The 26,949-nt window shown below is 50.9% G+C and overlaps 1 protein-coding gene across 5 annotated transcripts in view; it reads right to left on the bottom strand.

Annotated features, from left to right (window-relative positions):
- Positions 1-26,949, bottom strand: part of Wscd2 (WSC domain sialate O sulfotransferase 2) — an 88,479-nt gene that overhangs the window by 14,624 nt on the left and 46,906 nt on the right. For all 5 annotated transcript variants that reach the window (XM_021163700.3, XM_029478113.2, XM_029478112.2 and 2 more), the window contains exons 2-7: positions 24,347-25,268; positions 17,197-17,311; positions 14,505-14,689; positions 4,522-4,643; positions 2,879-3,053; positions 1,059-1,223 (exon numbers count right to left, since the gene is read on the bottom strand). In XM_021163700.3, coding sequence (XP_021019359.1) covers positions 1,059-1,223; positions 2,879-3,053; positions 4,522-4,643; positions 14,505-14,689; positions 17,197-17,311; positions 24,347-24,746 — 1,162 coding nt within the window. In that variant the 5' untranslated portion in view covers positions 24,747-25,268. The remainder of the gene's footprint in view (positions 1-1,058; positions 1,224-2,878; positions 3,054-4,521; positions 4,644-14,504; positions 14,690-17,196; positions 17,312-24,346; positions 25,269-26,949) is intronic.

Genomic DNA, 26,949 nt, shown 5'->3' with positions numbered 1-26,949 from the left:
TCCTTAGCTGAGCCATAACAGAGGGCCCATTTCCCACGTGCTGAACTTGTCCCATGCACCAACCCATCTACTTCTGCATCAGTCTCACGAGGCACATGCTGTTAGCCTTAGTAGGCACATGATCACAGGACCAGAGAAGTACAGTAGTGTGCCCAAGATCACACAGGCAAGAAGCGTCCCTCCCCTAAACACTGCCACAGCCACAAACAAGGGTTGTCCACACATAGATGTAAAACCCGTACCAAGGAGAGTGTTTCCTGTCCAGGGCCAGCCTGATTTCTAGCTCCCCAGTAAGAAGCCCAAGAGTAAAAAGGGGGTGAGGGTGAACTAGGAAACAGTTGGGCACACTCTCTAATCAGACACTAGAAAAACTGTGACTTTGGGGTCAGTTATTTTCCCTTATTCTGCCCCACTTTTTAGGGCTGGGAGAGGGCAGCACCTGTCACCGCTAGCCCAACATGGTATCTGGGGGTGGCTGAGATTCCTGCCACACAAGTCCGTGTTCCATAAATGCATCTTGAAGACCACCCATGGGAAGCACATTTCCGATGTAACGGTGCCTGGTGAATGTCTGTGAGGAGCATCCAAATAACGCATGGCATGCAGCAAATGCTGTAGGTGAGATGCCTGGTAAATGGTGCTCAATAATGCCCCAAAGGAAACAGCTATTATACCTCTATCGATAGCATAGAGCTGATGGTGCGTCAGTGTCTGGGGTGCCCAGCACATATTAGGTGCTTAAAGGGTATCTGTTAGTCTGCAAGCTCAGGGGAGGTACCAAGACAGGAGACACATGGTGTGTGTGAGAGTGTGTTATGTGTGTGTGAGTATAAGTGTGTGAATGTATGTGTGTGTGAGTGTGAATGAGTGTAAGTGTGTATGAGTGTGAGTATTTGTGTGAGTGTGTGTGAGAGTGTGTATGTGAGCGTGTATGTGTGTGTGTGCAGTGCTCGCGCGTGTGTTTGTGTCAGAAGAGGGAAGAGGACAACATGAGGCACGACGGATGAGGCCAGGCATGCTACATGGCACCCATTTCCCTCACTCCACCCGCCCCTCACCTTTGTTGTACAGAGAGCCATCGAAGTAGTAGCTGCCGGTGTAGAAGCCGGTGGCCAGCTCAATGAGGTGGCGAGCCCATGTGTTGCCGGCGCCCGGGAAGCTGGCTAGAGCGATGAGCTTCTTAGACTTGGCTGGGAGGAACCGTCTGTCCATACAGCGGTTGTCTGGGGGAGGGAAGGGGGCGACACACAGGGGTCAGCACTGTGTGCCCTGGAGACACGGTCACAGCGGGAAGAGGAGAGGCACTATGGTGTCGAGGAGACTCTAAAGTTTGGCCTAGCTGTACAAATATCTCTTTTTACTTTGCAACATCTCAGTGTCATGTTTTCTATGCTGTGGAACCAACAGTCTCGACTGCCTCACTCTGCCTGACTTACAACTGGGTGTCTCTACCTCCTTGGACTGCAGTCTCCTCTCTGCAGGGAACAGAAGTGAACACACCACTCAGAGTGGAGGGTCCAAAATCCTGCTGAGAAGCTGCAGCAAGAAGTAAAGTCCTGGATCCCAACTCGGCCCTATTTTGCTGTGTGGCTCTGGCCATACTGATCAACCTCTCTGTGTTTAGTCACCCATTTGTAAACTGATCATCACAGCATGCATACCATCATGCCACTAGAGGGTTAGATGGGTTAAGCCTGGTAAAGAGCATCAGGCACACTGCTTGTTAATGGTATGGTTCCCACCAGGAGAACCAGGGTTTATTATGTAGTAGGTGCTTAATAAATGACACATGGAGACCATCACCACCATAATCACCACCACCACCATCATCACCACCGTCCCAGTTTTCTTCTCTGCTGCTGTGATAAAACACCAACCAAAGGAACCACCTCTTTGGCCCACACATCCCAGTTCCAGCCAACGACGAGGGAGGTGAGGGTGGGCACTCAAGCAGGAGCAGAGGCCAGAACTGTGGAGGAAACTGTTTCCTGGCTTGCTCAGCTTGCTTTCCTATACAACCCAAGATCATTTGCCCAAGGGTGGGTGGCACCACCCTCAGTGGGCTAGAGCCTCCCACTCAGTCATTAATAAAGATAGCACCCCACACCCATGTCTACATGCAATCTGATGGGGATGTCCCTCAACTGAGATCCCCTCCTCCCAGATATATCTCGGCTTGCGTCCCGTTGACTGAACGAATAAACACAATTGCAACCATCACCTCCCAATCCCCTCTATCCTCATCACCACTGCCTCATCCTCACCACCCCAGCCACTGCCGTCATCCTGGCATCCCCTCAGGCAGTAGAGGGATAAACAGTGTGGGCTCCCCTGGCAAAGGGGCAGAGATGGGAAGGGAGACAGAGACGGGAAGAGGACAGAGAGACAGACAGAGGAAAGGAGGAGGAGGAGGGAGAAGAGGAGGAAGCAGCAGCAGCAGTAGCTGCTGCTTCAGGAACATCGACAGAACTCTGAAGCCAAAAAGGACCTTGAAGGCCAACCAAACATCCACAGCTTCATTTCCCACATGGAGGAACTAAGGCCTGGACAGGGGATAGGAGCTATCCAGGATCACATGATGGGTCTGTGCTGGAGAAGAGGAGACCCTGTGCTCCCTCTCAACCCAACATCTCTGCTTCTGCTATCAGCAAACAGTCGTCTCAGTGGTGAGGGACTGAGGGACAGATGCTGCTCTGCTGGGCTTCTTAAAACCTTCCTTCAGGCACCTCCCTTCTGTCTCACACCCAGGAGCCCTCAGGCCAGGCAAGTTCAGCCCATCCCTCGGCCCTCTCATCCACTCGCTTCTCACTGCTGGCTTAGGGACTGACTGGCCATGGCACATCTGGGAAGGAGGGTCAGTCGAGCTGGCCCACCTTACCTTGGACCTGTGTCTGGTACACGATGAAGTAGCTGGGGGTCCCACAGCTCTCGAACTCCTCCGCACTGCACTTCTGGGCACACAGTTGCTCATCCTCCCGGTCGTGAAGAGGGAACCGTGTGGTGGGAAAACCACAGTGGCAGGCAGTGCCAGCGAGGGCTGCCAGGGGGAACTCCTGGCCAGGGGAGCAGAGGAAGAGTCACCCAGTCCCAGTGCAGCCAAAACCACCTCCTCCCCGGGCCTTACCCACCCAGCGCTGGCTGCTTTACTCCATCCTGGTTCTGTGTTGCTTGCTTATCTGTTCCCTTACCTGAAGTAAGACTTCAGGAGAGACTTGGCATTCATAACCAGGAAGGGCAATGGAGAAGCAAGCGCCCGCATAGCACATTTCCAGGTGGCAAAGGGAGACCCACAGAGTGTCCCCACCCTCCCCATCTGCTGGCTCCATGGTGAGGTCAAAAAAAGATTGCAGAAAAAGTACTGTGTGGGGATTGAACATCTGGACCCTTTGCTTTCCCTCAGCGATCACCATAGCAACACCTCACACAGCCTTAGTACCAAGCTGGGGGTTAGAAGTCGCCTAGAGCTGGTGTAAAGGAATCAGAGGATGTGCAGAGCCTTGCTGGCTCAGTAAGACCCATGAGTGTCCTGGAATCCAGGTGTCCATAGGTTTTGCTGGAGCCCAACCCCAGCGATACAAAGTGGCCAGTGTTGGTAAATTCTCCCCAGTCCCTATCCCCTGTGAGAGAGTGAGCCTTCAGTCAATGCCATCTTCTCCAGCAAAACGGATTCATTTAGGGCCATGGTATAGAGTGTCAGACTGGGCTGGCACTTTCCCCCTGTGAGAGCCAAGAGGGGCAAGTCTCTGTCCATCATGGCTCTGTCCTTCCCGTGACAATGCCACACAGTGCACGTTCTGGGAAGCTCTGTCAAGACCTGTGCTGTATATTATCAACTGACCCAGCATCCACAGGCATGCCACACTGCACACATAGAGGCCAGAGGACAATTTGCAGAAACCAGTTTTCTCCTATCATGTGGGTCTTGGGAATCAAACTTGGGTCTTCAGACCTGGTGGCAAGCCTCCTTACCCACTGAGCCATCTTGCTGGCTCAAATCTGTGCCTTTAAAACCAAAAAGCCAGAGATGTGCATGTGGGCATACCAGAGCTGCCTTAGGATGTTTCCTTTGCCCTCTGAGGAGCCACGTTATCTCTGCAGACATAGCCCAGCTTTCCCACTGGGCACAGGAAGACTTGAGAGAAAATCATACTTCGCACCTAGTGAGATCTATCCCCGCAGATCTTGCTTCTTTCTAAGATATTCTACAGGAGTTTCAGAGAGAAAGGTGGCACACAGCGGGGTCCCACTGGGCCACCCTGGGCTACCACTGATGATGTCGCTTAACCAGGCGAGTTTAGTATCCTGCCTCAGCTATCCTCACCTCATACACCCTCACCGTTAGACACAAGCAGGCAACTCCTCCTGCTCTGCGGCTCCACTGCCTTGAATCCACGAACTGACACACTACTATGTCATAGGTCTATGCCCCATGACATACTATGGCCTCATCACAGGTCGCGATCTGTGAGTGAGCCACCCTGCTCCCCCGAATCCTGAGGGCCATGAACAGCCCCAGCTTACCTTCTCTGTGCAGAGGTCTACACACTTGTCCACAGACATGTTTGGCATGGCAGCTGACATGGGCAAGGCCAGGGAGAGGTTGTTGGGTCGGCGGAAGCAGCCCCTGAACACTGCACTTCCATCTGAGGAGCCAGAGGGAAACAGCTGTCAGACCCAGCTACAGCTAATCTTGAGCACCGAGCTATCAGACCTGGCTAATCTTGAGCATCATCAACCTGATTGCATCTGGAACCAATTACATTCAAGTAGCTGGGCGAGCTTGCAAGGGGTTTCCCTGACTGAATCAACTTGAGGTGGGACGATTCACCCTAAATCTGCTTGCACTGGCTGGTTTTGTGTCAGCTTGACACAAGCTGGAGTTGTCACAGAGAAAGGAGCCTCCCTTGAGGAAATGCCTCTGTGAGATCCAGCTGTAAGGTGTTTTCTCAATTACTGATCAGCTAGCCTCAACCTCATACTCCTCAGGGGAGGAGGGCCCATTGTGGGTGGAGCCAATTCATTGTGGGTGTGGCCATCCCGTTGTGGTGGGGCAATCCCATTGTGGGTGGAGCCATCCCTGGGTTCTATAAACAAGCAAGCTGAGCAAGCCAAAGGATGCAAGCTAGTAAGAAATATCCCTCCATGGCCTCTGCATCAGCTCCTGCCTCCAGGTTCCTGTCCTATGTGAGTTCCTGTCCTGACTTCCTTTGGTGATGAACAGCAACATGGAAGTGTAAGCTGAATTAACCCTTTCCTCCCCAACTTGGTTGTTTGGTCATGACGTTTTGTGCAGCAATAGAAACCCTGACTAAGACACTGGACCACACCTCTGGGATCAGCCCTCCTAAAAGGACATTGGTCGAGGAACGCTCTTGCCTGCTTGTCCCCACTCTCACTGGCAAGCTCATCTATCCTGCCACTGAGGCATTCTCTCACCATTCTTAGAATTGACTTCTCTGGGATCTCAGTGTAGACTGAAGACCAGCAGCTCTCCAGGAATTCCCTAGGACTCCAGAACTGGACCGTGACTGTTGGCACCCAGCCTCATGGACTAAACAATTACCATATCCATTAGCTCTTCTGTCAGGAGGCAGCCATTGCTGGGACTACTCGGACCACAGCCAGTCACTAAGGCACTCCAATGCATCCCCTTCTAGAAGGAAGATCTAGAAGGCTGAGGACCAGAGAAGGCAGAATTCACCCGAGGTCACACAGCACGCTGAAGCAGCGAGGCAAAGAATGAGCCTGTTCCTAGTGAACGAGCTCAGTATTTCAGGGGAGTCTCCTCTGCCCTAGCGTCTATGTCAAGAGGTAACTGAGATGGGTCACTGTACCCCCTTTTCTCTTAGCATCCCTGTGCCTCATTCATGAAACACGGCATACAGAGGTTTCCACATTCTCATCAGAGGACCAGTGCTGCAGGATTGCAGGAAGCAAAGCTCCCGGCAGTCCCAGGGTACCATCCTTCCATTCCCAGGGTCCCCCGGACCCTGTGATGGCCTTTAGGGAACAATCCCTGGACCTCAGAAATCTCTGCTGACCCAAGACCGACACCTAGGGACTGCAAGAGCTGATGTTTGGTCAGGGGATGGGAGGGGGGCTCTCTTTAAGATCCTTAACCTGGGGGCTGGTGAGATGGCTCAGTGGTTAAGAACACTGACTGCTCTTCCAAAGGTCCAGAGTTCAAACCCCAGTTCACAACCATCTGTAATGAGATCTGACGCCCTCTTCTGGTTTGTCTGAAGACAGCTATGGTGTACCTATTTATAATAATAAAAAATAAATCTCTGGGCCTGAGTGAACAGAGACTAAGTGAGCGGGGCAGACCAGAGGGAGCAGAGGTCCTAAAAATTCAATCCCCAACAACCGCATGAAGGCTCACAACCATCTGTACAGCTATAGTGTACTCATATACATAAAATAAATAAATCTTTTTTTTTTTTAAAAAAGTCCTTAACCTGGAAATACAGTTTTTTTAGTAGAAAGCCAGGGTCCCTCTGCTGGGTCCCCAAGAGAAGTCACCTCCTGGAACCATGATCTGAGGCTGGCTCTGGGGAAGCAGAGCCCAAGGCAAACCTGTAGTTGAAAGTTCTGGGAGGGGAAATTCAGAACTCTGGCTGGTCCAAGATGGTGGTGAGCGAGCGAGCGTACCTCTGTTTCTCCCATCTGACAAGACTTTTCTTTAATCCTTTCCACAATGAATATGCATTTTTATGTAACTAGGAAAAGTGTTACATGGCCCCTGGGATTTGTTGCAGGGTTCCTGAAGCATATTTAAAAACTCAGATCTTTACTTCCTTGCACACTGCTGGGAACCAAACTCAGCCCTTAGAGCAGGCAAGCGCTCTACCCCTGAGCTCTACCCCTAGCCCTTTATTGCTCTGATCTTGAGTAGACTGTACCTTCCCAGAGGCACAGTTACAACAAAGAACTTAAATCTTGAGCCCAGGAGCAGGGACAGGTGGTGCCAGCAGAGCCCCTACTGTGTGCCAACACCATGATGAGCACCATAGAGATGCCAGCATGTTCCACTTCATTAAAAACTCTCTGTAAGAGGTCTAATGATGTGGCTTGGTTGGTAGGGAGTTTGCCTAGCATGCACGAAACCTGGTTCCATCACCAGCACAGAATAAACCAGGCATGGGGACCGAAGACTGCAGCCCAGTACTTGGGAGGTGGAGGCAGCAAGATCAGAAGTTCAAGGTCATCTTTGGCTGTATAGTGAATGCGAGGCCAGCCTGGACTATAGAACAAAGCAAGCCCCCAAAGCCCACAAGAGGCAAACTTGTTGAGGAAGTTGTACGGTAAACTAAGAACCTGCTCTTGGCAGTGATGCCGCACTCTGTCCCAGCTGTTCCCAGAAACAAACTGACCTCAGAAAAGTAAAGGGGGGTTTGGAGGGCACAGGCCTCCCCAGCTTTGCGGATCCGGGAGTGTTGCAGCACAGATCTGTGTTCCTGTGCATGCACAGACACACCTGCTTAGGTTCATGGGCTGGAAAAGGATGGAGAGATACTTCCATGCCGGGGGTGGGGGTGGGGGTGGGGGTGGGTTGTTTGTGAATAATGTATGTGAGTTTCAGGTCTCTGAGCTGTTTACACCGGCCCCGGCCCACAGCAAAGGCACTGTATTTGGCTTGCAGGATGGTTGTTACATCACGCTGGGGCATATGATATCTCAGATCTCCTTGTCTTTGGTCCTATTTGGTAGGGGAGGGGCTGGAGGCCCCTGTGTTCTTATGTTTGTATTGGGAGCCATGTGAAGAAGCCGTGAGCTGTGGTGGGACTGCCTCCTCACCTATGCGCTGAGACTGAGAACAAGGGAGAGAGTCCCAGCCTGGACATCAGGAGTCCAGCCTGCAAAGGGCAGGGAGGGCGAGGGAGGGGAAGCTTCTTTGATGTTTGGCATCTGCCGGTGACTGGGTGGAGGGCTGAACAGGGAGCCCTGATTTCAGACAAGTGGGGGTCTGCAGAGCCTCAAGGAGCATCTGGGGAGCAGGTGCAGGGAGTAGCAGGCTAAGAGTTGGGTCTCAGAGCAGCCAGTCACCAGGACACAGGATCTTCCTGCTCGGAGCAGAGCTCCTCACAGCTAGTGAAGATATGCGAGCCTTCTAAGCCAGCAAGGAGAGAGTCCAGCCAACTCTCAGGAGCCCGGCAGAGGCCATCTCTCTCTTTAAGTGGCTGTCCTTTTCAGCTTAGTCAGCTAGACACTGAACATGCTGATGGTGGCTGAGATCTTGGGTCTTCCTACTGCCCTCCTTCCCCCATCTTTGCTACAGGTCATGTGACTGCCTAGTATCTCTTACACTAGAAAATAAAAGTGAGGTGACCCCTAGCTCCCTTGGCCTCCCTGTGACATAAAAATATCTGGATTTCCACAGTACTAGGATGGTGTTTTTCTTGTTGGGGAAAAAAAAAATCTCTGCGGATGCTTGCAGATTTAGATGGTGATCTTCAGTTTTCACTAAGCCTCAGTCTTCCCATCTGTGAATGGGGTCTCCTACTCCTTCACATGTGCACCTGGAGGCTTAGTACTAGGCAACAGCTACTGTCAGTGTCCCTTTTAATATGCAGCCCATCCCAGGACGGATGAGGGTGACCAGACACTATGTCTTAGTGTTGAGAAGGCGACCTCCTCAGGAGCCACCCTCAGCCCAACAGAGGTAGAATAAACACTCCAGCCTTCTGTCCCTTGGGCGGGTCACCTCTGAAGCCTGAGTAGTGCCACATTGCAGAGAGTTCCAGAGGGCGCAGGGGAAGCCTTCACGAGTGGCTAGCTCAATGAAGGACTGGCCACTGGTTGCTTCCAGTGCTGCTACTCCATTTCCCGGCAGAGGCTCTGTGGCATCAGCTCTGGGGAAACAGTGTAAGAAGAATTCTTAGGGGAGAATGTCTTACAAAGGTCAGGGCCCCAGCCTTTCGCTGGTCGCAGATTGTGACAGTTCCCATCATGTTCCAATGGTGGCCGTGACGGCAGCTTGCGTGTGCATCATCATGTCGGGCGTACTTCATTCTCCTTCATCACAGCCCGTGAGGTCATCAGCACCCCAATTTACAGAGAGCCCATGACGTGGAAGGACTCCATTTCCAGGTCCCAGAGAACAGGGCTCCTCTGGTCTCCTTGCTTTTCCTTCCTCAGCTTCTCCACATGAGCCTCGCCCAGTTCTAAGGTGGGGCTCCGGAGACCCCATGCCAGCCACGCTTATTTCCCAGAATTCCTCTCCGGCACCGCAGCAGGATACTGGGACGTTTGCCGTAGCCCATGCCCCACATTTTGACAATGTCAGCTCTGACTGGCAGTCTAGCAGGGGCGTGCATGACCCAGTAGCTTGAACTTTCTTTACGGAAAGACTTGAACAGAGCAATGGTGCACTGACACTCGTTGCTGGGGTCAGCTGCAAGAGTCGGAAGCCCCGTCACTACATTGTTCTGTAAATATCACCGGGAATCGGCTCAGAGGCAGACACGGAGGAGTCCTCGTTGGTCTAAAAGAGGACATCACCCCCTGGGTAATTAGGCCAAGTTCCACTGCACTGAAGATGCTGGCAAGGGGAAGCTAGATACCGCTAGCTGGAAGCTGTTCTCAGCCAATAAGCTACCTACAGTCAGAGACACACTGGATTACACAAAGAGCCTCCCTGACCGGGGGTGGGGGCGGGATTCAAGGTAGCTATTTTTAGACATCATCAGATGGTCCCATGGATGTTGGAAATCCAAGTAACTTGAACTGGGTAGTTCTCAGAGCAAACTTAAGAGACTCCATCAGGAGCACCGTGCACCCTGCTAGTGCTGTCACTTGCTTGGTGGCCTCAGTGATGTTTGGAGTTGTCCCCAATTTACAGACAATGATCAGAGACTCAGAATGGACCTGCAGCTTGGCCACTGTAGCAAAGGAATAAAAATCGGGGTGGAAAAATCCACACCACCCCCTGTGTCATGAATTTTGTGGGGAAGTGCAAGCTGAGTCCACCTGTTACAATTGGTCCCGTGTCCCAGGACTGTGAGATTCATTGGTGCCATATGTTAGCTTTTGTCAGCTCCTTCAAAAGAGTCACGAGTTTCCTGGACAAGCCAGAGGTAGGTGTGGAAGGAAGTACCAATAAGCAAAAAGCACAAAAGGTACAGAATCTTCCTTCCAACTCTCAGAGATGGGGATCTCCAGCGCTAACAGTCATGGACAGCAGGCTGGAGAGATGGCTCAGTGGTTAAGAACACTGACTGCTCTTCTAAAGGTCCTGAATTCAAATCCCAGCAACCATGTGGTGGCTCACAACCATCTGTAATGAGATCTGACACTGCCTTCTAGATTGTCTGAAGATAGCTACAGTGTACTTACATATAATAAATAAATAAATCTTTAAAAAATACAAAAACAAAAACAGTCATGGGCAGAATTCACTACCCAGACTGGGATGTATTCACTGGGTATTGGGATCTTCAGTTTTGCTGTGAATTTTATAATGCCTTATTGAGGTAGAAGAGAGGGCAAAGGTCAGAGAAGCTACCAGGGAGAGGATGAAGAAGGAGCCCTAAGAAGGGGAGAGAGGAAGGAGCTGAGGGACGGGAGATGGCCCAGGGATCACTCGGTGGCTGGCATGGAATTTGATTTGCACCAGAGGGCAATCAGCACCATGGACAGCCACCCAAGGGGGTGGGGGTTGGGGAGTGGGGGTAATCTCTCTCAGAAGGTACAGCTAGCTCTCTGGATCTTCTCCAACCCAAATCCTGCAAGCATCCTCATGCAGACACACTCTCCTGTGACCTATAAAATCGCGATGTTCTCCACCACCAGCAGTCTGTCCCTGGGGGAAGAAAGCTAAACTCAACGGGACATTTAGCAAAATGTTGTGACAAATGTAATCTCTCCAAGAAGACAGTCCATTTCTTGCTTCTTTTGTATGTACCAAGAGCGAATCTGTGTGCTCTGGAGTCTGTGTCAAGGCAGGAAGGCAGGGCACCTGCAGAGATTGGCCCAGCCTACCTCTGAATGTCTTCATTACTGCAGGAACTAGTGACCTCCTCAAGGGCTCACCAGGGTGGTGCTCAGGAAATAAATGCCCCCATAGGACCTTCTGATTGGAAGTGTTCTCTGTGAGTTCTCAAGGAACTCTGCAAATGGAGTCTTGTTTCTATCCTCTTCATTTCCTGGAAAGGGTGTTCAGGTCATCTATGTTTGCCAAGAGCCAGCAACTTAGATGACACCTCTCTGAGTTGTTTATGGCTAATGCAGATCCCAGGTATGGGAGTCAAGGGTGCTTTGGAGTCAGGACAAAGGCAGCAGAGATGAAATAAATCTTAGAGCCAGGAGACAGGAAAGGGGGTCAGGGGTTAGGGGTCAGGGGAAGGAGGAGTCAGTCTGAAGCTGAGTCCTTGCAGAAGTGGAGCTGTTCCAACTGGGTGTCAAAAACCTGTTTCCAGCCACCTTCAGTTCCCAGAAGGCACCAGGAAGCTGTGCCCGTCACCACGTCTGATCTGCCTACAGACTTTTCTATGTCCAGCTCCTCTTGGTTAGATTTTCCTGGGTTCCTTGGTAGTAGAAGGAGGTCTCAAGACTGGGTGTCCTTCCCTTCTCTACCAGGCAGAGCTTTACCTATCGTTTGAGGAGCCCCACCAGATGCGCTCTCTTCTGCGGTGTCTCCCAGGGTGTTCCACCGAGCTACTTCTGCTCTCTGCACCTCCATTTCCTCAAGTTTATAATGGAGACACGAGGAAGCTGCTTCCAACAAGGCATTTGCTGAATCTGGAAGTTGCTTCTGGATGAATGATGGTCGCTTGCTCACATCAACCCTCCAGAGAAGAGAATTCCACTCAAGTGTCCTCTTGGTTCTCCCCCAATGCTGAATCAACCCAGCTGGCATCCAACTGTTACCCCAGGACTGTAGCCTCCTGTGAAGGGTGGCCACACCTCCTGCATCGAGTCTGCATGAGAGCACACAGTGCCCTGCTTCAGAATCTCCACACACTGCACTGCTGACTGGGAGCAGCCCAGCAGGCATCTTGGCTGGACATCTGGTCAACCCTCTCCTTTCTTACCCACACTACCTCCATTCTAGGCTCAGGGGAAGCAGCCTTGAGGTTCACAATAAATCTTGGCTTTCCTTTAGTTCTCCAGTGGAAGGCTTCACGACTTGCACACCACACTGGGAACATCTCTGGGAGCCTTAGAGCAGTGGTTCTCAACCTGTGGGTTATGACCCTCCCCCAAGGTGGTCACATATCAGATATCCTGCGTATCAGACATTTCCATTATGACTCATAACAGCAGCAAAATTACAGTTATATCATAGTAATGAAAATAATTTTATGGTGTTGGGGGGGGGGTCACCATAACAGGAAGAACTGTGTTAAAGGATCACAGCATTAGGAAGGTCGAGAACCACTGATCTAGAGGGTGCACAGTTCCTCAGTAGAGAGCCCCATCTCCTTCTGCATATAGCACAACTTAAGCTTTTCTTGGACAGGATGTTGCTCCACCCAGAGGACCTTTACTACCACAGAGATACACAGACTGAGTGGGAGAATGCATCCCTGCCACTCAGTCCTCCCTATTTGTATAACGACCACCTCACACAGGAGATTCCACTATCAGTGTGTGTCGCACAACTGCATCCAGTGGAGAAGCCTTTGATTTAAGTGCACCACCCAAGAATCAGAAGCGGGTGCCTCTCAGATGATCCGGCTAGCTAAGACAATCCCCAAATCTCTCCCACCATCCCGGCCGCATCCACAGTCAGCAGCCGTGTCCCATCAGTGCCTGCAACGCTTGAGGCTGTCTCTTCTGGTGGCCAAAGTGCCAGCACTATCAGCACGTGAATAGCAATACAAATGAGGTCAATCATAAGGATGGGCAATCTGCCATTTTGTTAGGACTGAGTAGCAGCACCGATGGTCAGAACCAAGCCCCGGGGCGCTGGCTTTCTCCAGCTGGTGGCTTTCTCCAGCTGAGGTTTCCCACCTCTGCGCTTTGCCAGCTGGACCTTCAGACCTGACCTGAGGTACAACCGGCACATTTGCAAATCAGTGACATGCTCAACCCTGTTCGCTGCAGGGCAAAGCTTACACGATGCTACTACCAAGGTCCAGGATCTCAAGCCATGCACTGTGCTAGAGACACCCACCGAGAAGATGCCCCACCCCTACAGGCAGGTGTGGAGCCGCAGCCAAACGCGCCTGTGTGTTCTTGTCTCGCTGTACAGAGGGTGGGAGATATGGAGTGACTGCCTGGATGGCCTCTGGACACCTTAGGAGTGTAGAACCCAGCTATGCCTCCTATCTCAGGCCTGTCATTCCAGCTACTCTGGAGGCCGAGGCTTTGGGAAGGGTAATGGGATGATGAATACAGAAGAGATGTCTCCTGCCTCTCCCTACACATCCTCTTCATGGTTTGCAAACTGCAGAGTTTCCCCAGAAAGAGCAGAACACGGAAGTCTGAACTGGAGAAGGTCCTTCACTGCTCATGGGCTTTGTGGCTAAGTCAGGTTTCTCACCTCAGGTGGGGGTGTCGAAAAGTAGTAGCTTGTGCTTCCTTCCCTCCCCCCTTCCTTCTTTCCCTTTCTCCCTCCTCCTTCACCTCCCTCCTCTTTCTTTCTTTCTTTCTTTCTTTCTTTCTTTCTTTCTTTCTTTCTTTCTTTCTTTCTTTCTTTTCCTTCCTCCCTCCCTCCCTCCCTCCCTCCCTCCCTCCCTCCCTCCCTCCCTTTTTCCTTCCCTTTTTCCTTCCCTTTTCCTTCCCTTTTTCCTTCCCTTTTTCCTTCCTTTTTCCTTCCCTTTTTCCTTCCCTTTTTCCTTCCCTTTTCCTTCCCTTTTTCCTTCCCTTTTTCCTTCCCTTCCCTTCCCTTCCCTTCCCTTCCCTTCCCTTCCCTTCCCTTCCCTTCCCTTCCCTTCCCTTCCCTTCCCTTCCCTTCCCCCTCCCTCCCTCCCTTTCTTATATTGTGGTTCTGGAGACTGACCCAGGGACCTTGTGCATGACAAACAAGTACTCTACCACTGAGCTACATTCCCAGCACCCTCCCAAGCCCTTAAACTTGTTTTGAGACTGGTTCTCACTATGTAGCCCAGGCTGTCCTTCACTTGGAAGCATCCCCCACCAGCCTCCCCAGTAGCAGGAATGACAGGCCTGTGCCACGAGGCCTAGCTCTCCTCCTGCTTATTTCAGGGGTCACCATGAAGATGACGTGAGCTAGCCCAAATCATGAGCTCAGAAAGGAACAAGGGCTTCACGCTCTTATGGTCTTGGTTAGTACCTTGCCCTAGGTAGTGCAGACAATCTTGTCTCAGAAAGAGACAGGCCAAGATCAGGTCCAGACTCAGTGGGGCAGAGGAGAGCAGGGACATTGGAAGGTTGAGGGAATGTAGTGGTTGCTGATGAGGGAGGCAAAGCCTACTGTGTGGCCTTGGAGTGATGGACTTCACAGAAGGCACAGGGCAGATACTGAGGGCGAGACTATCAGACCCTCAGGCTGGGCAGTGGAGAGCCAAACAGCAGAGGGGCGAGGTGGACTCACGTACACCTTCGGGCAGACTCCTGAGCCAGCTGCAGCCGGTAGACTGAGAGACGGTTGATGCCGCCACACACACTGCCCCGCTCTCCTTTGCATTCCATGTCACAGTCTGATTCGCTCACGTTGGCTGCCTGGATTTTGTGGCCACAGTAGCACTCAGCGCCAAACTCCAGCCCAGCATACAGATAACCCCTGGGGGTGGGGGGAAGCTGATGTCAGGCAGGGCAACAGCACCAGGGAGACCCCAGGGGACAGGAGACTCCAGGAGGCATAGAGACCAAGGATTGAGAGCAATGGAGATTCAGAATGGGGACAAAGGGTGGAGGGCAGGGATGGAGGAAGGACAGGGGTCATGCCTACTCCATAAGGCAGGTCACCCAGCTGGGGGTCACAGATGGTGGGGAGTCAGAGACCCCTGGGGACATGGAGAGCATCCTGGGGACACCCGACAGCCCTCATCACTGCCTGATGTGTTATATCCTTCATGTCCATATTGACACTCACATTCACATGTAACACACACACACACACTCATACATTCATAGATACGCATTCATACTCTCATATACAGATATCCACTTACACACACATGTGAATACATTCGCACACATACTCACACATTCAGATATTCATACATACACACATATACCCATACAGCTATTCGCATGCACACACACACACAAACACACACATACACACAGCTATGCACACATATACAACCATACAGCTATGCACGCACACACACACATACAGCTATGCACACACACACACATACAGCTATGCAATACACATACACAGCCACACACATACATACAGCTATGCACATAACACAACCATACAGCTATGCATGCACATACACACAGCCACTCTTACACACATATAGCTATGCAAATATACACACCTATACAGCTACACACAATGCACACACAGCCACACACATTCACACACATACTCATACATTCACACTCATATACACACATACACACATATACACATTCACTCATACAATTCATTCATACACACACATACACACACACACATACAGCTACACGCATACACAGCCATACACACACACACACATACATACCAGATCCTGAGCACACACCCACACAACCACCACCCTGCCCCTCCCCCTCCTCTTTCACCTCTGAAGAACCCAACCTTCACCTTCCAGGAACCTATTACCTCATTGCCAGGTCCCTTGGGAAGCACTGGAGAAGGGGGAGGAGCCAAGGCACTTGGGTTCTTTTGGCAGGCTACAAAACCAATCTCACACACCCAGCCAAGAAGAAAAATTCTTCCTCCAAACAAAGCAAAACAAAATTCCAGAGGCTGTAAGGACGAGCTATTTTTTCCTAGCTGTGGAATCTTTTCCTAAAAAGGTCACTCGGTGGACACCGGTCTAAACACATGGAAGGAGGTTCTGGCTGAGAATTTGGGGAATGGGGAGCCCTGCCAGCCTCCTGCTCACCGTGCTCCTAGAGCCATGAGGGCTCTTTAGAGAGCAGCCTGCCAGAACGTCCCTTGACAGAGGAAACCCTTGACAGGTGGCAACCGCTGTCACCTGGATTCTGATGTGGTGCTGGGTAGATGGGAGAGCCACCCAGATTTATGGCTGCATATGCCCTAGTGACTTGGTGGCATTAGCTCTGCCCCATCCACCTGTTCCTCCCAGAAGATGAAGCAAGAGCAGCTGACATGACTGAGCATTTTGGAACCTCATTTGCAGGACCTGCTCCATGTCCCTGTCCCCAGACATCCCTTGGGACCCTCTCCTACAATGGAACCCACTGACAGAAGCGGTGTTTCTCAAGGAAAGCATGCTATCAGTTCTGACACTGGAGACAGCCTGTATGTCAGAGCCAGAAGGGATGAAGGATGAGGAAGAGGAACACTGTTCTAGAGAGGGCTTAGTAGCTTCCAGACAGGGAAGGGACTTGTATGCCAGCTGACATCTCCTGGCTTGGGAGAGCTGGGAGCCCACAGGGTGTTTGTAACTGTGTTCTTTAAGAGGTGGAGTTTAAAACCAGGCACGATGACACAGGCCTGCAATTCCAATGACTCTACAGCTCAAGGCAAGAGGATGCCAAGACATGTGATCACACAAACACCACATCTCAGAGACAGTCAGTTGTCCAGACTAAGCTCACCCATGTAACCAGCTGACCATGCACACCATACCTTACAAGCCTGCTCCTCAGCACGCTTCATACGGTTGTACGGTCATACTCCCATCGCATGCATCTTTTGTGCACACACACATGTATGTGCACATAATGTAGACACACATGTACACAAGCACATATATACATTTATATATGTGTGTACGCATAAGCTTGTGTACACACACATGCATGTGCACATATATGCAGATATATGTATACAAACATATACACACACATGCATGTGCACACATATGCAGACACACATACACACATGTATATACACACTTGTATGTGTGTACAGACATGCTTATGTCCACACACATACTAGTGTACACATTTGCAGACACACATACTTACATGTACACATGTGCATACACACTAGTCAATCATTCTTGCAATCCTTTCTTTCTACATTCCCCCGTTGACCCTCTGACAAGCCAAGGCAAACAACACTATTGAAGGAACACTTGGTAGAAAGGGTTGGAAGGGACATGTCTGGGGATATGGTGGCAGCATTGGGGCACGGGGCACTACCGTTCAGCACAGTTGTCCTGGCAACGGAAGACTGTCATCTTTTTGTAGTCGAAAAAGGACACACCTCGCAGGGCCCGGCTCTGGGTGTTGTCCAGGTAGCAGCCGATGTACTTGGCTGTGGGGAAAGAGGAAGAGTCAGGTATACTTGAGGATGAAGCCAGAGGGCTGCAGGAGGTGGCCCAGGGGGCCCTCCCTGTCTGTGTGGCTTTGCCAAGTGTGTAGCACCTGATATCCAAGAGATGGAAACTTCTGGGTCTTGGCCAATATGGGCAGTGGGAACTAGTGGGGTGAGGCTACAGACTCTGAAGACAGTAGGGCACAGGAGGGGTTCCTTTCCCTGGACCACAGCCACATTCAGGGTCTCCTGGTGACACTGAACACTGGGGCCACACCTGTAGCCCAGAGGGAGCCCTACTTCACCCAGGATAAGGCATGTTTTAGTGGCTGTGGAAGGTCTGGAACCTTCCACTCCTTTAAGGCCTGCCTCAAGGGTCTCACCACACCTGGATAGTTCAAGGTTCCAGCCTCACTTCCCATGGTCACTCCCCAGCTCTGGTCTATGGGGCTTAGATGGGTTCACTTACAGTGTAAATGAAGCCACCAATCAATGGCCAGAGTGGAATGTCACATGAATGCTCTATTATACTGTCCTGTGTGTGCTAGGTACAGGAGTCTGAATGGCAGAATAAGACACTGGCCATTCATGGAGCTGGGCTAAACACTTTTCAGTTTGTCTCTCTAGGACTCTGGAGGATGCTTCCATCCAAGAAGCACTTCAAACGATATCTAAGGACCGTGCAGTTGCCAGGCAGTGGTGGCGCACGCCTTTAATCCCAGCACTTGGGAGGAAGAGGCAGGTGAATTTCTGAGTTCGAGGCCAGCCTAGTCTACAGAGTGAGTTCCAGGACAGCCGGGGCTACACAGAGAAATGCTGTCTCAAACAAACAAACAAACTACACAGAGAAATGCTGTCTCAAACAAACAAACAACAAAACAAAACAAAACCCCAAAAATAAAAAACAAAACAAAACCCAATCGTGGTTGTTGACACTGCGAACATTTCCCTTTGTGTCTAGCAGGAACTTGTACACAGAGACAGCACCTTACTGTCTGCAAAATCTCTTTTTTTTTCTTAATGTTTTCCCAGCATCTGGATGCGAGTTATGGTAAGTGCTTCATACGCATCACTTACAGAATCTTCACCAAGACTCTGTGGTCCAGAGAGGTTACCATCTGTTCAGGGTAACACAGCTTGTATAAGCAAAGCCAGAATTGGACACACTCACATCCTGGCTCCAGATCCCTCTTCTGCATGTTTGGGATATGCCTGCCCATACACTGGAACGATCTGGCATTGTCCTGCCCTTAGAGGGGTCTAGCGAGGGGAGGCCCGGAGCTAAAAGCTGAACAAAGATCTGAATGCAGGTCTATGGGACCCACACTGGCTCTTTCTGCCCTTCCCTTGGAAGAGAAGGATCCAGCCAGGCTCTGGGATCAAATGGCCTTCCCAGGGAATGACCAGGAAAACCTCAATGACAGGTGACACTTCCTTTGCCTAGGGGGCTGCCCAGGTTAAATGAGAAGAGATCCTTTCCCTGTCCTTTCCTAGGGAGCAGGGCTTGCAGGAGGATGTTCCCCTACTACGCATGGCAGTTGTCCACTCTGCTGGACACCAGTCTTCATCCTGACAGCTTGGACTTCCTTCACACAATAGCCATGATGGCTCCTCAGACTAACAGTCTGGCTTCAAAGGGAGCTTTGCTGCCCCAGCCCCACACGAGCCTGTCACTGGTGACAGCACTGAAGGGTCCTGCTGGCCTTTGTTCTTGCTGAACATCCTAAATACCTCTTGCCTCAGACAGAATCTGATCTGCTAGGGCACTGCAGGGCACAGGGCAGGGCCACCCACACCCTACATTTCTGGCCTTTGCTAAAGGACTGAGAATCTGAGTCTTTGTTTTTGTTTTTGATTTTTTTGTTTTTTTCCCCCTTGGGTAAAACCCAGGGCCAGACACATACACAGTTACTACGGCCCATGGAATTGCTGAATCCACCCACAAGGAGGGTCTCAGACCAAACCCAAGCCCAGCTCCATCTCCTCCAAAGCTTCTGCTTTTGAGGCAGACAGAACCTTGGGGGTTTCTCCATTCTGCTCAGACACCAGGATGGGGGACCAGAGAAAGTGCTCCCATGGCAACGATCAGGATTGGAGCACAGGTCTCTTTCCCACAAACCTGGACTTTTAGTTTGAAATGATACACTCACTATGGCAGAGGCTCCTTTTTCAGTTTGTAAGGTGTGGTGCATGGTGGGGGTTTGGGGGGGGGGATGGCACCCAGAGCTTTGAGAACCCAGAGGTCTATCTGAACTACTGAATGCTGTGTGACTCCATCTGGTGCTCCCCAAGCTAGTATTAAACTGAGATGTACCACACAGCTTGTATACACATCTGCTCAAGGAACACTCCCTCATCTGTCAAAGGAAGGGAGACACAAGGTCCTCTGGAGACACTGAACATTGGCATGTCACATACCATTCATTGCCCAGTGGAGTCAACGTCAAGGCAGGACCTGGTGGCTCCTCCCTGCCAGCCTATCTGGCTCCTATCCTTGGAATGTCACAGCATTGCCAAGTTTGAGCTTAGCCTTGTGACTGCCAATCACTGGGCCCTTCCCGGCCTCCTTCCCAGGCAGAACTTCTTAGAGGCAGGTCAGCTCAGGTATGTAAGACAGGGACCTAGTCACAGGCCACACAATGGCGAAATTTATGGTTGAGTTCATACAATCCAGCCAGGACCCCAGGGGTCACTGAAATAGCTATGGCTTTATCTCCAGCCCAGAATCCAGCACGTGAGGACCTCTTCTCCTATACTGAATTCTTCTCTTTTCTTACTTTTCCTTCTGCCCCCCCACGCCCCCCATTATCTTTCCATGGAAGTTCCTTCTCCCTGACAGAGGCCATTTGCTAAGAGGGTGGCTGAGCACAAGCAGGCTTGCATGTTTTTCTCTGTGCTGTTGTGAGAAGGATTCTGGGGTATCCCCCTGTGCCAACATTAGCCAGGTCTGGGTTTGTAGCCCCTAGGCACAGAGCTGGGCTCCTGGAGACATCATTACTCTCTCCAACAAGTGAGATAAAAGTTCTTCCCTAGGTTATTTGAGGTGAGTCCTGTCTTATGCACAGCCCCTGTCCAACGCTTCAGACTATGGCCTTGTGACAGATACTCAGGAGGCAATGCGGTCAACAAGAGGAAGGTAGCCCCAAACCAACAGGGCTGATGGCACTGTAAGAAGATGACCAGGTGACCAAATGAAAGGAGGACACTGGACAGAGTGTGTGGCACCCATGGATGGAACAGAGAAACAAATGAGAATGGAGATGTGTGCATATATATTTTACATACACAATATATACACATATGTATTAAGTGTATGCATGTTCATAGTATATGTGCACATGTGTAGATGTTCCTGACTGTAAATATATATGTATGATTGTGGGTAAGGTGAATGTTCAAGTATGTATGCATGTGTGCACACACACACACACGTGTATGGGGTGAACACTTTCCACACGCATGTGCACCCTGCAGCTAGCATCAGGTGGTGTTCTTTAGGTTTTTGCTCCTGCATTCCCTCCATCCTGGTTAGATGGAGTCATGAAGCCACTCACAGGCAGTGCCTGGTTCTCAGTTCCACATGCCTACATCTAGCAGGGCACTGGCAGCCTGGGAGGGAGCCAGGGTTCAGCAGCAGGCCAGAAAAGCGTTTTGATTTTGGCAGTGCTGATCGAAGGTCCTGAACCTCAAATAACTCCATCAACAGACAGGATGTATTTTCCTAATGACACGGCCTGCCTCTGGGGCTGCCTGCTGAGAGCCCGGAGCTTGGGGCTACTTTTCCATATGTTCTTTTTTTTTTCTTTCAGTTCATAACACATGTATAAGGTCAACTGATGGGCTTTTTGAGCATTGAGAAGAAGGCACGCATGCTTTGGAAGCCAATAATGTCACTTATCCGGCAATCTCTCTAACCAGGGCAAGCCACTGCTCTCTGAATTCTGTTTTACCGTGTAAAGCATGGACCAAAACAGCCTCCAATTCATGGAGCGGTGCTAGTTAAATAAGGCAATGAATCAACCCTACACGGTCCAGCCCACAGCGGCCGCTCAATGGTTAGCACAGGTACTGATAATAGGGCAGCTCTGAAGTGACAGCTGGACCCAGAGAGTGAGCCAGGCACGTGCGCAGAGCACTCTAAGCCACAAACAGGAAACGAACAGCAGCAAGCACAAAGCAGCTGCTGACAGCCATAGTGGCCATGTGACGGTCTCTCAGTATCCCACAGGGGTGGGGTTCAGCATCCCCCCAACATGTGGGGTCCAGCATCCCCAACATGTTAACGAAGTGCAGCATTTGCACAGAACTCAGGCCTCTCCTCCCTCTCGTGTTCTCTCTAAATGACTTTAGCCCCTAACACAGTGTGAACTCTGGAAATACAAGGGAAAAGCCAGCGTGTGTTCCTTACAAATGCATTTTTCTTAGTAGTAGTAGTAGTTGTTTTTTAATCTGTGGTGGGCTGAATCCCTGGGTATCAGCCCTCAGCTATGGAGAGCTGACTGCATTTGGTTCTCATATCTCACAGGCATGTCATCATACAGATACACAGTCACACGATCCACTGTGTGACCTGTGACACGCCTCTGATCGGACTTGGAAGCATCAGAGTACTGGAGCTGGACAAAACAGAAATCGGGAGGACCCTGGTAGAGGGAGAGTCACACATTCATTTACCTGCTCTGCCACTCAGGCATCCGCGGGGTGCAGCCAGAGCAAGCACCTGGCGCTGTCCCAGGTGCTGACGACTTGAGTTGGCAAAGACTGGAATACCCCTGCCCTCTGGAGCACAGCATGCAGAGACCCAGCTGTTCGAGCAAAATGCCTTTGAATGGTGATGTGCATGGCTTCAGGGAGTGTGGCTGTGACCCATGCACCAGATGGAACTGGTTAGGTCACTCTGGAAAGTGGCTATGGGAGGCAGAGGCTCCAAAAAAGGAGCTGTGCAGAGACATGTGTGGGGAAAGAATCAATAGGCTGAAGGACTGAGCTCCTGAGGCAAAGAGAGCAGGAACTCACTCTGTGCACAGCAGGGACAGAGGCTGCAGTGCAGGAGGGAATCTGAGAACTTAAGGATCAAGCTAGCAGGGACTTTGGGGACTTTAAAGGACAGGGTGTTGTTTGGAGTGGCCAGAGGTGGAATCTGAGGGGCTAAGGTGGAAAGAGCAGTCATTTCTCTAACAGACCAGCCTCTCATTTATAAGAGATGGCTGCCCCCCCTGAGAAAGCCCCAGGGTGGGGGGCACTTCCAAGCATTGCTAACTGCCAGTTCTGTCTCATATGCATTGCCAGGTCCTTGCCGGATCCATGCCTCACCGGGCTCTCAGGTCTGCATGGAAAGGAGCCACTGTGAGATAGGTGTGGAAATTGAGGTATAGAAGGTCAAGCCATTGTCCGGGTCACACAGATGGCTAAGGTGGGCTGGAATCCTAGGCCTAGGTCCCCAGCCTGTTTTGTCTTCTTGTCTCTGTGAGCTCGGGGCTCTCACAGGAGAGGATGGTAAGAGTCTTCTAGACAGCTTCTGTGCCAGGTTCAGGCTGGGACTGGGGCAAGAGCCCCTGTCCCTGTCCCTAGGATGAGTCCTTCTGTGAATCCTGTGCCTTCCAGGGGTGAAGAAAAGCACACAAAGGCTTGGGGGACCAATCCTCTCACCCCCATCCTCACCAGGTTCCCCTCACATCCTCTCATTGTAATCTCCTGAGCCGTGGCTATGGCCGGTTTCCCTAGCCTGTTGGTCACATGGTAGCTGCCAGTGGAGAGGGGATACCTTCAGAGAAAGCCAGGCATCTGGATAGATGGTACTTAAACCCCATGTAATATCGACAACAGCTGTGAAACCCTGAACTGGCATCTTTACCTCTCAAGCCCCCACTTCCACATCTGGCTCTTGATTTTAAATTATTTCTATGTGTGTTGGTGGCTATGTGCCAGAGGCATAAGATCCCTCTGGAGCTGGGGTTACAGGTAGGTACATACCACCTGACATGGATGCTGGGAGTGGAACTGAGTCCTCTACAAGAACAATATGCATCTGATCTCTGACCTACTGGACCATCTGTCCAGTCCCATTTACTCGTTTGTGAGATGGGGTCTCCTAGCCTAGTCTGACCTCCAATTTTCTATGTAGCTAAGAATGACCTTGAACTTCTGAGACTTGTTTCTACCTCTGTAGTGCTGGGGTTACAGGTGCCTAGGGACTGAGTCCCTGGGGATCATGCATGGTAGGGAAATGCTCTATTAATTGAGCTACTCACACATAGCCCCCCCCCCCAGCCATCCACATCTGTTAAACAGGCATGGGCTCATCTGTATCCCGTTCTAGCTTGTGGTATGTACCAGAAATCAGAATCTTTTTGGGTATAAAAGACTGAGAAAATGCAAGGCAATGGAAATTTACCCAAAGCAGTGTTAGTGCCTGGAACATTGTCTCCTTATTTAGCCCAGGCTAGCTTCTGACTCCTCCCCTCACCAGGGCAGTGTTAGTGCCTGGAGTATCACTGCCAGGACAAGAATTCTTTAGCATGGCCTTAGCTTCGCTTTGCTAAGTAGATGCCATTAATCCTGGGCTCCCAGTGTCTTTTTCTCTTTCTCTCTTTGAAACAGTTTCAAAGAATGCCCAGGCTAGCCTTTGATGCCTCCCAGCTCAGCCTCCCCAGGGCAGGGATGTCGGTATTCACTGCCCTGCCCAGCTGCCTTCCTGTCTTTACACCAGGAAGGGTAGCAGGCTCTGTTCAGCACTGTGGGCGCTGATTCTGCACATGTCAAGTGCTCACCACGGATCCTGGGACAATCGTTTGGTGCCCTGGAACCCTGATTCTGGAGTTGCTGTGTGTTTAACAAGCAGTAGGATTCTAAACCAAGGCAAGTGTGGGGTTCAAATGGAACTTGCCAATTAAGGAGTAGCTGTGTGACTCACTGATTATGGATGACAAGTCCAATGTCCCTACATTCACGTGTGTTTGGAGCAACGAGACCAGTTTGTGGCTGTTATTTCTACAGTGGTGTCTGTATTTTCCCTCAATCCCTCCAGGATCTTACCTTTCTCCTCCTCCTTTTCCTTCTCTTTCTCCCGGACAACCCTTCCCTTGAGGGCTCGGCTCCAGGCTCCTCCGTAGTCACCTAGCTTGGCTCTCTCGCTGGTGTCCTTGCCCTTGAATGTGGGTCCGTACCTGCGTGCGATACTGGAGGCCTCCACCGTGTCCCGGAAACCTCTGCCCAGGTGCAAATCACCCAGGAAAGGCAGCTCCGCTCCTTCTACCGGGCTCCCCGCTGCGGGGCTGGCCTGGCTCTGGGGCACCGCGGGCTGGCCCACGAAGCCCGAGTGCAGGAAGACGAGACTCCCGGCGGTCAGGTAGATTGCCAGCAGGGTAAAGAAGCGCACGGGCTTCCTGCGGAAATACCGGAAACACCGCTGGAACTTGAACCAGAGCTTGGCCATAGCAGGATCATTCCGGACTTGCTTAGGGCTGGCTGGGTGGATGGCTGGGAAGGGGCGTGGAGGGTGTGGCTTCTCGGGACTTCTCAGGAATGAAACCTCAAGGGCTTGGTGCTCTCTGGTCCCTCCACAGAGACACTGTAGCAGGAAATCAAGCCAGGCGCCTAGCTGAGTCCAGAGGTGACAAGGACAAAGGTTGCTGGAATCCCACGGTCAAGGTGAGCCGCCTGGGGTCAAGAAAGGGGACTTACAGGACGCAGTCTCCATTCCTCACATTTTGTTCCTCACCCAGAGTGTCGCTAAAGAACTCTGGTGACAAGGACTGGGGGAGGGAGCCCTGCGACTGCAAAGTCACTCTAACTCCTTCTTAGCCCCTTGGGCTGTTGAGTCTGATTAGCTCACGGAGAGAGCTCTGATGCTGGTCTCTTCTCTATCTCTAACGGGTGGCCAAGCTGTATGCCACCTTCTGTGGACATGTGCTGGAAGGACTCCATCTGGTCAAGCTTCAGGCCACCGGGCTACCACCTGTAAAACAGCGGAAACAGGCATGAGCCCCCCCCCCCAAGCCCAGAATGGAAAGAGGTCCTGAGCAACCTCAAGGGGGTTTGCGGAGGCCCCGAGAGGGCTGGAAGCTCTTGGAGAGCTGGGCTGTGTGGCCTCCAGGACTGCAGAACCCCGCCTTCACTCTCTGCCACACTGGAACTGGGGCGCTTCAATCATTGGGCTGAAGTCTGGGGTTTGTATAGAATGGGCACACATCCTCCCGTGGGTCTCCATACATCTCACATGGCCTAGAACACCTTATACAATCTCAGTGCTCAGGAGTACTTAAAAAGTAATGGCAAAAAAGAACTTTAATGTGCATTCAGTATGGATCCAGTGGGTGCCTGTGTGTGTGTGTGTCTGTGTGTGTCTGGTATGTATGTGTTTGTATGTGTCTGTCTGTATGTATTAGTGTCTCTGGTATATATGTGTGTGTCTGTATGTGTCTGTGTATGTATTTGTGTTTCTCTAGCATGTATGTGTGTATATGTATGTATGAGTTGGTATGTATGTATGTGTTTATGTGTATAGATGTTTGTATGTATGAGTTTGTGTTCATGTATGTATATATGTATGTATGTCTCTTTCTGTGTCTGTCTGTCTGTGTGTGTTATGAGTGTGTGTCTCTGGTATGTATGTGTATATATACATGTGTATGTATGTATGTATGTATGTGTGTGTATGTATGTGTCTCTGTGTGTATGTATGTGTCTGTCTGTGTGTGTGCATGTGTGTGTTATAGCCAGAGGTCAATGTTGAGTAACTTCATCAGTTACTCCCATTGTGTTTTGAGACAGAGTCTTGTCAATAAAACTGGAAGCTAGTTTGGCAACACTGCCTGACCAGTGAGCTCCGTGCTTCCTCCTGCCTCTGCCCTTCCACTGCTGAATTCAAGTCCCCATGTTTGCATGGCCAATTCTTCACCCAACTGAGCCATGTCCCCAGCCCCATGCTTTCCCCCTCATGGTTGATTGAATCTGTATGTAGAAGCTGCTAGCAGGGCAGAGGCCCCAGCTGCTTGCCCCTCCCTTGTATACAAACTTTTATCAAACATGCATAGATGCATGGGTTTTCCTAAGACCAAAGAAAACCTCGAGACTTCACTGAGCCCAAATTCATTCCTATGGCTCCCCTAAGGAGACCAGCTGTGTTTCAGCTATAGCTGAGATGCTGAGATAAGACATACCTCCCGGGAGCTTGTGTTCTAAGGCAGAAATCAAATCTACGGGCCATCATCTCTGCCTGAGTGGGAGATGGGAAGGGAGGGAAGCAGGCTTAGTAAACAATACATCCGTGTGACCAGCATTGGCTGTGGGCTTGCAGGTGGCCAGCTCCGGGCTGAGCATCCTCTATAGAATATAATCTCATTTATTCTCTAGTATTTTACAGGTGAGGGAAGGGAGGGCTTCCAGGATGAGTGGGGTAGCACTGCAATTTAAAACCACAGGGTTGTTTTTTTGTTTTTGTTTTTGTTTTTGTTTTTTTAGAGAGGGTTCCATGTAGCCCAGGCTAGATTCAAACTTGCTCTCTAGCTGAGGCTATCCCTGTACTCTCGTTCTTCCTGCTTTTACCTCCCAAATGCTGGGATTACAGGTAAGTGACATCTTGCTTGGACAAACCACAGCTCTTTACCTTTTGTGACCCTGTCTCTCCACAAACACTC

The sequence above is a fragment of the Mus caroli genome, unplaced genomic scaffold (assembly GCF_978045245.1).
Source record: "Mus caroli unplaced genomic scaffold, Mus_caroli_1 scaffold_4, whole genome shotgun sequence".
NCBI lineage: Eukaryota > Metazoa > Chordata > Mammalia > Rodentia > Muridae > Mus > Mus caroli.
Note: the sequence above shows the minus strand (reverse complement) of the source record. Positions and strands in the feature narration are given on the sequence as shown.